Source organism: Dipodomys spectabilis, unplaced genomic scaffold, assembly GCF_019054845.1.
Source record: "Dipodomys spectabilis isolate Male_0828 unplaced genomic scaffold, ASM1905484v1 ptg000115l, whole genome shotgun sequence".
Taxonomy (NCBI): Eukaryota; Metazoa; Chordata; class Mammalia; order Rodentia; family Heteromyidae; genus Dipodomys; species Dipodomys spectabilis.
The window spans coordinates 5,842,481-5,854,547 of NW_024870792.1; the positions used below are offsets into that span (position 1 = coordinate 5,842,481).

Below are 12,067 nucleotides of genomic sequence, written 5' to 3' on the forward strand. Positions count from 1 at the left end.
AGTAACTGTTTTGTTTTAGGCCTCGTATACATCCAGAAGTTAGATTTCAATATATTTTGACCATTAGGAGAAGCCTAAGGTCTTGCAAGGACATTTTATACAGAGGTCAAACACTATGAATGCCACATGTGTTTGTAATTTACAGATCAGTCTGAAGATTACTGTCTATGAGAACATTTGGTCTCAACCCTGCCTGCACACTGAAGTCACTAGGGAGCTTTAAAAATACTGCTACTGGGATCGTAACAGATACCCCAGTAGCATTGGTCTGGGTGCAGCCTAGACATCTAAATTTTCCAAAGCACCGCAGGTGACTCAAGGCAGAGCCTGAGAACAACTAAAGAAGAGTGTATCTCTCCAGGAAGGAGGAAGAACATTTTTAAATATAATGCATGTGTTTACATCACTGAAGCCTCTAGTTATTAAATTCTAGTGTTGAGAATATTGATGAATTAACTTGAAGAAAGAAAGCAAGTCCAGTAGGATAGGCTTGGAAAGAAATTTAAACTAATTGTTAATTTAAAAAATATTCATGATATCTGAAAGATATTTCACCTAGTGCCAAGTTAAGGATATTTTGTTCAGGAATATTCAACTGTTCTAACTAGACCCAAAAGAAACTTTTTTTTTTTTTGGTCGGTCGTGAGGCTTGAACTCTGGGCCTACGCACTGTCCCCCTCAGCTCTTCAGCTCAAGACTAACACTCTACCACTTGAGCCACAGCACCATTTCTGGTTTCCTGAATGGTTTACTGGGGATAAGAGTCTCATGGCCTGTCCTGCCTGGGCTGGCTTTGAATCTCAATCTTCAGATCTTAGCCTCCTGAGTAGCTAGGATTACAGGTGTGAGCCACTGTTCCCCAGCAAAAAACACATTTTTAAAAAGCAATCTAATGTGCTGACTAATACAACATATCCTCATGCAAAAACAGCTCTGCAGTCTTAAGCAAGACAATGAGCTTAAAACAGTTCTTTACCACTAGTACAAGCTTACACTAGACACTGAAGACAAAACTTGAGAAAGGAGTGAAATTGCTCATGAGGTAAAACTCAAGTTTTCTTTGAGCTACCAGGATCTTTTTTTTCCCAGTTAGATTATGGACATATTAGAAAACAAGCTAAGTAGATGTCCTGCCATAACTCCATTATCCTATTTTAAAGTTTCCATGTATTATGACATAACATTAACCACTCTTTGTTTCAAAGCCAATAAATATTTCAGGTCAGGTGGTGGCTCATGACTCTAATCCCAAATACTCAGGAAGTGGAGATTGGGAGAACTGTGGTTCAAGGCCAGCCATACAAAAGGTTAGTGACAGCTCTCTACAACCACTGGGCAGGGTCACAGGCTTCTATAATCATGGCTACAAGCTCCAGGTGGGAAGAGGGCAGCTTCGGGGAAAAAAAAAATTAAGATTCAATCTGAAAAATAACTAAAGTTTAAAAAAAAACAACCAAATTCCCCGAACAATAACTTCCAAGAAAATAAAGAGTGAGTTAGGATAAACGGGATAGGGTCTTGGGTCAATGGCATAGTGCTTGCTTAGCAAGTCCAAGACTCTAAGTTCAAATCTAATTGCTGAATATGTGGAAGGGCTGTGTCTGGAGTTGCCATGGAGTGTGGCTGCCAGCACACACTTCTCCACCTGGGAAAGCTCCCAACACTGGCTAGGGGATGGGAACAATGACAGGAATGGAGAAATAAGGGGAATCAGAGACTTCACACATTTGGTTTTTCTCCTTATTCCACATATTGGAAAGTTGGAGAGTTTGGGGAGAAAGGTAAAGAAATGGCTCTGGCCTTAACCTTAGTCAGAAAAAGAAGCAATACATGAAAATATTGGAAGGGCTGAAATCTTACTTCTTCATCCAGAAATAGGACTAACAATAATAACTTGAATGAGCTTGTTCTGAACACTGAATCAGACAACACAAACAACACTAACCACAATGCTTCTATACAATCAGCCCTTGATAAATACTGGCCACTTACTGCTAAGTGTGGCTGATGACTGAAGGAGAATGTGCTATCATAAATCCAAATACTACAAGCAAAAGGAATTTGCTAGAAAGGACTGGCTTTAGCGCGAGGGAATGCTCAGATGGTTTTTCTGGGGTTTAACTTTTTGAAATCTGTTAATTCTTTGGGTGTATTCTGGGCAAGGCCTGGTTACTTAAAGGAATTCTCAAATCATTACTTGTGGAAAACAAGTTAGAAAGTAATGGCATGGTATATTTCTTCTTTCCGTGATCTAAACTAAAACACTGCTCCTAAAAGTGAGAATACTTTAATAGGTCCTTAAAACTGTTTATATATGTTGAAGTTAGCAAACGGGTTAGTAGAAAACACAAACATACAGTAACAGTCTAAGCAAGCATGGAATCTTTTACTAAAAAATTTCTTCTGAATTGCAGCATATATGATTCCAAGCTCTGCAGGAGAACTCAACACTGCAAGATGACAGGTGGATGAGACCTGGATGAAGTTCAAGGACAACCTAACCCAGACCCCACTCCCTGAACAAAGAAGTGAACAAGCCTTTGCAGGGGACAAGACCATCTGGCTCTCCTACTCCTGCTATCTTTTAATAATATCAGTGTGCTTCCTTTTTCAAACGACTTACTAATGAGTGAATGGCAGCAGGGATAAGGTCCATACAGCTTGTTAGAGGTCGTGAAGAAAAATTTTCCAATTTGCAATTTCAAAAGTCAACTACTAATATAAGAAGTTCCTTTTAAACAATAATGTCTCCAAATACTAGCACATACACATACACATACATATACACACATACACACACACATACACACACACACACCACGCACACATCACTATGCCTGTAAAGATTGTTTGTAGAGTTAAAGTTATAATAACTTATGAAAAAAATTGTCTACAAAACATAAGATTTAATTTCTAGTTGTTCTACTTCAGTAACGTTGTTAATATTTTTAAAATCTTACCTCAAAAATTTCAAAGCCATAAATGTCCAAAACACCCATGACCTTTTTTCTTACTTTAGTTTGTGCCTTAAAAAAGTAAATTAAAAAGGATGAGTTAATTTAAGGTATCATTTAACTGTAAGCATCCAAGGAATATTGATATATATTATAAAATATAACTATAAACATCCAAGGAATATTGATATATATTACGAAATAATTATTTTTAAGCTGGGAGAATAATTATACTTAATTTTCTTTAAAATGACAAAATTACAAAAAAATGAAAAATTTATGAGACATGGAATTATTCAGAAATTTTAATAATATGTAACATAGTTTATAGACACTAGCAGTAATAAATTATTAAAAAGGGAAAAATAGAAACCACTGCATCTAGTTAGTAAATAGAATGTAACTCTGCAAAGACCCTTAGACTAGTCAAACTGAGTCAAAAGTCACATGGCAAAACAAAATAAACAAAATCCCTGGCAAATTCTAGTATTACACAATGTACATTTTTCTTAAGGAATAAGTTTTTAAAGTGGTAAATTATAATCTGATTATAAAACTGAACTTTCTTCAATTTAACATTTGTACTCTACTCTTAATGTAAATACCTTAATGCTTTCGTTGATTCGATTTACCAACCATGAAAACAACCTGCTGTAGAGGTTTTTAGCCAGAGCATCACGGGCATAATAAGCCTGTAATAAAGGAAAAGAAGAACCAGGTTTATCTTCCACAAAATAATAAAAAATATTTTAAGATATTGAAACCCTCCTTATTTCAAATTTCTTTCCAGAACCAGTTTTTATTTTGCTCTGGTGAGTAGTGAAATCATTAAGAAAATCTGGCAGATCTGTTTATATGTAGTCGTTTTACTTTTTTTATACCCCAGAACATTGACTCTAATGTTGCAAAACTTTTTGTCACACAGATATTCATTCGCAGTGTTACAGAAGAGAGGAGAAAAAAAGAGCCTATTTGAAAGTGTAACAATAAGGAAATAAAATAAATAAGCACTCACTGAAAGACAAAGCATGATAGAGTAACGACCATGAGACAGAAATGCTTATATTGTACAAAAAAAAGAAAAACTATATGCTTAATACTACGACTTATTTTTTTCACTTCTATACATCAGAAAGGAAAGTCAAAATTTAATCAATTAAAATAGTGCAGGCTGATAAAATTTATAAATTTGTCTTTATTCAATCTTTAGAGTGTTTTCTAAAAATAATTTCCAAATGAGCTTTTATAAGTTATATAATAAAGATAAAAATCTGTTTAATGTGCTTATTTATGTGCTTTTAAAGCTACTCAGAGACATTAGAAAAAGAATGGACAGAAGACAGATGTTTTAATAACTTAGAATCCTAGGGCTGAAAAAAGCCAGGTCTAACTGGGAGAACTGAACTTGAGTCCTATAAAAATACTGGGTGTCTAGTGCATACAGTAAGTGCTAATGACACGCTGAATTTAGCTTCGAAGGGAGCTGGGTTTTATGGCTACAACCTAAGAAGGAACTGTCTTTATAAGACGAAAGCTAGCAGTTGTATCCCTCTTTTTCTAACATATTGGCTATATTGGTGTATTTTGCTGCTTATGAGTGTTACTATATTTATAAAGAATACAGCTTGGATTATGTATAAATACTTGTTCCACATTTCTTTTGAAAGAAGCACAGTAAATCTCTTAATACCCACACATACAGCTGAGAAGAGAGCACTTTTCTCTTTCACCAGACACTGCTGTGCTAATCTCAAACCTCTCTCCCCTGAGCTCAGATAGCTATCCCAATCAGGATTGAGAAGGAAAGCAAGAATAAAGGAAGGGAGTGCGTGAAGGAAGGAGGAAAAGAAATGAAAAAATATGTATGTGTGTTGGGGGAATGGTATGGCTTCATTAGCAGAAAATTTATATAAAATGCTAAAACAAAGAAATAAGCCAAAACATGATTCAGGTGCCCATTTTTTTTCTTCAATACTTTTTTCACTCTCTTTAAGTGCTTATAACAGTGTGGCACATGGTCTAAAAAACCATTTACTTCATGATTTCTGAAGTGTCCATTTCCTCTCCTGCTACCTCATCCTAGTGACCCTATAGAATGTTTTAATCCTGTCTCCCTCTTCCCCCACTTATTTATAAACTCAAACTATCTCAAATAAAATCCTAGTGAAATATATCTGATTCCAGAAGCTACCAATCTGCTCAACCCCTGACTTCTTGATCCTAACTCATGCCAACTCATGTCCTCTATAACATCCTATAAAGAAGAAAGAGCAAGTGTTTTACTCTTACTTAAAAATCACTAATACAGAAGAAGGAAGAATGAGCACTAGACAAATGAAGACATGTTGAACATCTCTGGCCATAAAAGAAATGCAAATCAAAACAACACTGAAATTCTACTTCTTAGCTACTACCAAGAAAGCTAAGAATAACAGATGCTGGTGGGGATGTGGCCAAAAGGGAAGTTACTACACTAATGGTGGGAAAGTAAACTTGTTCAAGTACTCTGGAAAGCAGTATGGAGGCTCCTCAAAAAAAACTAAACATAGAGCTTCTCTATGACCCAGCAATTCCACTCCTGGGCATTTATCCAATTGACCACAAACAATGCCATACTAAACTACCAATGCAACCATGTTAACTGCAGAATTATTTACCATATACAAGATATGAAATTAACCCAGATGTCCCTCAATGGATGAATGGATCCAGAAAATGTGGTATATATACACAATGGAATTCTATGCTTCCATCAGAAAGAATTATATAGCACCATTTGTAAAAAAAAAAAAAAAAGGAAAAACTTGGAAAAAATTATATTAAGTGAAGTAAGCCACACCCAAATAAACACAGGTTGCATGATTTCCCTCATTTATTGTAACTAGAATGTGTCTATAAATCTATAAGTAAACAAACTGGATGGCAAAAGACAAAAAAATTACACTTGAACATGATAAATTACACAGAACTCTAAAACATTCACACAGTGAGACCCTAGCAGGATATTCTCAGGACAGGATCACAACAGTTAGAGATATGTGTGCATGATCATATAAAATGATGTTTACTGAAATGAACTTCAAGAAAAGGAAACAAGAGGTTTTGTTTAATTGTTTTCTCCTTTGTTGCTGTTTGATTGGTTTTGGTGATGCTAAGGGGAAGCACAGAAATGATGGGACAGAGGGTGAACAAATGCAGCAGCAGGATACTCAAAAGACACTATGTTGAAAATGAATTATGGGGAAGAGGGGTTGGGAGGGAAAAACTGGGAGAAAACAAGGGAAAAAGTGACTGTTCCAAAAAAAATGTACTTATTACCCAATCTATGTAAATGTAACCTCTCTGTACACTGCCTTTACAATTAAAATAAAGAATCATTGGCTGGGAATGTGACTGAGTGGTAGAATGCTTGCCTAGCATGCATGAAGCCCTGGGTTCAATTCCTTAGTACCACAAAAGCAGAAAAAGCCAGAAGTGGCGCTGTGGCTCAAGTTGTAGAGAGGCTAGCCTTGAGCCAAGAAGCTCAAGGATAGCACCCAGGCTCTGAGTTCAAGCCCCAGGACTGGCAAAAGAAAAAGAAAAAGAATCATTAATACAGGATTAAATGGCTCAGTGGTAGAGCGCCTGCCTAGTCAAGTGCAACTATCTGAGTTCAAACCCCCATACCTTCACTACCAAAAACCGAAACAAAAAACATAAAGAATCACTAATATAGTATGAGGGGAAAAATACCAAGTGCAATGATTCATAACCTTAGATGCACACTATAAACACACTATGCATTTTGCTGCTGCCTGACGCTCACATAGTTTAAAAATCCCAGGTGGAATCTGTTTCTAAGATGGCTGGTACCAGGCACAGCCCGGGATGGAATGTACTAAGAAGCACAGAAAAACCAAGATGCAGAGACAAAGGCCCACCCTCCAGAAGCCTGCACTGACCTGGAGAGAGACCAAACTAACAAATGAAGCAACTGGAAGGAGGCACGTGCCTCCCTAACTGCAGACAATGGGTTCAGAGGAAGAGAACCAAGGAGGCTCAGGAAGTTTCCTTGAATGGGATTCAATTAGATTAACTCTTTAGACAGGCAGAAGAATGAGTAATGTGGTGATGGGTAAACAGAAGCAAAGGCACAAAGTAAAAATACATATGGTGCTTGAAGAACTAGAAAGCAGTATAAACTTGGATAAACCACAGAGGGTCAGATTGTAAGGAACCCTGTAGGCCAAGGAGAACATTCTGGAGTAGAAACTGGATGATAAACTCTACCATGAGTTCCATTATTTCAAGATTAGTCATCCTACCTAAGGAAAAGATTTACATGCACTGAGGGAAATGAAGCATGGGAAATAAAGATGATACTGGGGCCTAAGAATTGAAGCTACGAGGAAATGCTAACAGAGTAAATCACGTCTCTCAGGAATCAAAACCTACCAAGCAGTAAGATTGGTAGAACCAGATACCCTGACCACTACATGACAAGCAGCATTTGACTAAAATGCTGAAAAGACGAAGATGTCAAGCCAAGGTATTTCATGCCAAAGGTTATAAAAATGTGGAAGTTTCACTCAGTGAGACAAAGTAACTCAAGCTCATCAAATAAAAAGACACTGGGACTAATTTCTGTAGAGAATTAATGTTTAAAAAAGAGTAAAACACATAGTAAGAACAGATCCTCATATCCACATACCCCTAACGGACACTCAGGCTCTCTCATGGCAGAAGTAAAGCAGTAATTTAGGAGAAAAGACAAATAATAGCTACAGCTAGGGAGAGACTGAAACACACTGACTCTCCATATGCACAGTTACAGTGTTTTCCAAAGCCACCGTAACTCACTTAAAGTAACAACAGCTGAAGGAAGATGAGATGATAATACAATTGAATGAACAAAGTAGTCTCATATGGGAAAAGTCTTAATTCTAATCCAGGTTAGTAGTGGGAAATGTCCAAGCCACAGAACACAGGGTTTACATTGCAAGGTACTCCAGATGCTGCCTGAGTACACATGCATGCACGCATCATTCTAACATCCATCTATTCTATTTGAACCAAAAGGAGAGGAAGTAGCAACTGAGAGTTGTGTCTTAAAAAGACTTTATGTAGGGGAGGAACAAGCTCTGTTGGGTGAGTGGTTATTAGCTGGAGTGGATTAGGCTTACAAGGAGGATGAGTGAAAATAAATAAGGTCAAAGTAGATGGTTTATATGTGTGAAAGTAAAAGAATGAAAACTGCTGACATTGTTTTAGGAAGGGGGGAAGGAAGGAAGAGTGGCAGAGGGAGTAAGCCTAATTGAAATAAAAACACCACCATGAAACAAACTCCCCCCTGTATAACTAATAAACATTTATGTAGATAAAGAAAGGGGGAGGAGAGAAAGAGAGAGAGGGAGAGAAAGAGTTCATTAACTTCAATGTGGAAAATAAAAGGGATACAAAGAAGGCAAGGGATACAAAGACCATGTGCCCACGAAATTGGCTTCTTCTACTCTGTTCTCCAAATCAGTAAATGGTAGCAAGCAAAAAACATTGAGTTGTGCTTGACTTTTACATCATGCATACATCAAGCTATCAGCAAACCTGTTGCCTCACTTTGAAAACTGATCCAGGAAGGGCTCACATTACGCTGACTTCCAAGCCAACCCTAGGCTCCAGCCACCACAGATTGAATGAGTTCTCTTTACAGGTGTCTTGCTTTCAACTCCACTTCCTTTACAACCTGGCCAGAGTGACTTCCATTTTCTTCTTCACTCCAACTCCTCCTCCCAGCCCCAAAAGCCCTTCTCTATCGTGCTTTAGTTTTTTTCTCTTTGTCACTGCACTTAGCAGCTGCTAAAGCTTTGTGTATCATATATTATGTCTACTGATTGTTGTAAGTTCCTCCTTTCAGAATGTTGAGTTCCTGAGGGTAGGGATTCTTATCTGTTTAATTTTTCTCATGACACCAATATCTACAAGGATGCCTGGAATGTATTGAGTTGAGATAATGGCCTGAAGAATAAAATTCCATATACAAACATCATCGTCTTTTAGAAAACTTACTTATGCACATTATGATTTCCTTACCTGAGCTACATTCAGTGTAGTTGAGACTTTCTCCTGCTTGGCTTCCACTGTTCGGAAACTGAATGCTCGTTCCAGAACAGACTGATCAATGCCGGTCAACTCGCAAATCTCTTTTAACTCTGTTAGCGAAGATAACACAAAAAGTAACTCCAGGTAAGTTGTTAAAGGATACTTATCAAAATATAGGCTGCTCTTTCTAAATCACACTCAAATTAAATAGTCTAACTTATGTATATTAAGATTTTACAATTATATTCCTATTCAATTTCACTAGAAAGATTTTTTTTTTCTTTCAAATTAATGCAAGGCACAAGTTTTACTTTCTAGATTAAAACCTGGGCAGAAGTTCAAAGCAACTTTCCTAAACAAAGCTGATTCTCAACTGACTTACCATTTTTATCTTTGATTTTGCTTTCATCTAAACCATTCACTCGTGATTCAGGCTTGAACTCGATGTTTCCCAGTTTCAACACCGCTGCCACCACCTCCAAGACAGACTCTGCCTCATGGTCCATAAAGCCCACAATCTGCATGGCATTCTGCGGAAAGAAATGAAACATCTGTTTTCTTCCTGAGGTTCTTTACCTTTTAAAAAAAAAATGAATAATAGTATGTATTTATTGAGGGAAAAAAAATCTTGAGGGGGGGGGTGAAAAAAGACAAGATAGCCAGGTACCAGTGGCTCATGCCTGTAATCCTAGTATACAGATGGCAGAGATGTGAGGATCATGGTTCAAAGCCAGCCCAGGCAGGAAAGTCCATGAGACTCTTATCTCCAATTAAGTACCAAAAAGCCTTAAGTGGAGCTGTGACTCAAGTAGTAGAGCATTAGCCTTCAGTAAGGATATTCAGGGACAGTGCCCAGCCCTAAGTTCAAACCCTAGAGAAAGAAGGGAGGGAGGGAGGAAGGGGGGGAGGGAGGGAGGGCAGACAAGAGGAAAAAGACAGATAGAGGAGGCATTATCTTCTTCAGTCAATTTCAAATTGTAGTTAAAGGACCACAGGAATCCCTTGCATACTGTTACAGAAGAGAGTGGGCAAGAAGCAAGAGGAAAAAGAAGGAAGCTAGGAAGAGAGCTCTAGGTCCCCACTGCTGCCTGATTTGTACATTCAGGTTCTCCAACTAGAGACAAACCCAAACAAGATGCCACCTGAAGAAAACACGGCTGCTTATTTTTACTATGAGAACACAGTTGTGTGTTAAAGTGAAGTGCTTCATCCTTATTTAAAGCACTACAGGGGAAAGGGGGCTCTCATCTGCTCACAAGCTTGTATGAGTGCCATCTGTGTGCCAGGCAAAGGAGTTGCAAAACTGGCGTTGGACTCAACCTTAAACAAATTACGTCCAGGAGTCAAGAGACAATTGTTTCCATCTGAGGATGTTTATACAGTTTTTTTTTAATGGCATAGTCTGAAAGATGCTTTCTCTCTGAGAACAGCTGGTGAAATTACTGTGTGCTTGTGGTGAGGGAGAGGGGCACAATATAGCAATGGAATAGCATACAATCTTTATTATGAAAAATCTCAAACACGCATAAGTAGAGCAGAGAAAGATTATCTACATCCTCTTCATTCACACACAACAGTTATAAGATGCCTGTCTTGTGTGGTCTACAATTCAATCTACTCCCCTCCATTCCCACAACCCCAGCTGCCTCATCTGGAAGTAAATCCCAGTTACTACATATGTCATAATGGGAGTAATTTTGAAAGAACGTGCCACATAAAGACAGAAAAGACAGTATTGTGTAAAATCCATTTCTTTCCTAATGAATATGGAATGCTAATCCTTCTGGTTTATACATCAGTTTTCTAAAACTGTATAAAACCGGGATTTTCTGTCTCAAAAAGTTTTGATTTAACAGGATCCAAGGGCAATTTTCACACTTGGAAATTAACTTTGGCTACAAAACTTTTTGGCAATGCAAACACTTGGAATTTAAATACAACATTAAAAGAGTCGAGTCCCAGGATAATATATAAAAGCTCCTTTTGATAAATGGTAAAATCACACGCTTGAGTAAAGCCCCAGCCGTCACAATTTTGTATGACAGTTGAGCTAGTGAAAAGTCAAACTAATAAAAAATATAACAAATTCTTGTATACTTCTAAGACTTTAGGGAGTATGAATTACACTTTATAGAAAACTCAGGATTGTTCCCAGCTCTGATTGAGCAATAGGTTTGGCCCATTTTAAAGTGTAATAAAAACACTTCGTCTTACCCTAACGGTTCTGAAATTGGCTGCATCATCGATTCCATTAACCCTGGCTGAATCCAAGCTCAGGTAGTTGTATCTGCTGAAATCCCGTTCAAGTTTAAGCTTGCCTGTTGAGTCACAAATACAAATAGGTAAGTTATTCCAATAAATTTAATCAGCTTTAATACCTCATTATTTAGATCCTTCTGGTAAAATGACTTTTCTTATTATGCATATTGAATCAACAAAATAAAAATTGATAGTCAAATGCTGGTAAGAGCATTTCCCTAACATCATTTTCTTCATTGTTATACATTATTCAACTTCTATTTTTTTACATTTACTTCCCCCTACCCACCCCTCTTTGTTGCTGGTCCTAGGCTTCAACTAAGGGCCTGGGCACTGACCCTGAGCTTGTGTGCTCAGAGCTAGTATTCTACCACTTGAGCTACTGCTTTACTCTCAGATTTTGGTGTTTCATAAGAGATGAGAATCTCATTGACTTTCCTGTCCAGCTCTGAACCCCTTCAGAGCTCAGCCTTCTAAGTAGCTAGGATTACGGGTGTGAGCCACCAGCACTCGGCTTTTCTATGTATTTTTAGGGAGCAAAGTCACTTCCCATATTTTTAGAATACGAAATCTTCAATATGCTGATCCACTAAAACATGTTTGTCTAGTGGCTCTCTCATCCTCGTACATTTGGTTCTTTTTTGTTTCTAAGACTAAATATAGGACAGTGATAAATATTCTTTATACAAATTGATTTTTGCATTCATTTGAATTGTTCTGGTGGGATATATTCCAGAAAGTAGTGTGGGGCAGGCTTCTGTAAATTTGGGACTCACATT

At 37.5% G+C, this 12,067-nt stretch overlaps 1 protein-coding gene across 5 annotated transcripts in view; it reads right to left on the reverse strand.

Moving 5' to 3' along the window:
- The window catches only part of Myo1b (myosin IB), a 173,453-nt gene that overhangs the window by 49,112 nt on the left and 112,274 nt on the right, over positions 1 to 12,067 (reverse strand). For all 5 annotated transcript variants that reach the window (XM_042688266.1, XM_042688267.1, XM_042688270.1 and 2 more), the window contains exons 9-13: positions 11,244 to 11,347; positions 9,412 to 9,559; positions 9,021 to 9,139; positions 3,560 to 3,646; positions 2,961 to 3,026 (exon numbers count right to left, since the gene is read on the reverse strand). In XM_042688266.1, coding sequence (XP_042544200.1) covers positions 2,961 to 3,026; positions 3,560 to 3,646; positions 9,021 to 9,139; positions 9,412 to 9,559; positions 11,244 to 11,347 — 524 coding nt within the window. The remainder of the gene's footprint in view (positions 1 to 2,960; positions 3,027 to 3,559; positions 3,647 to 9,020; positions 9,140 to 9,411; positions 9,560 to 11,243; positions 11,348 to 12,067) is intronic.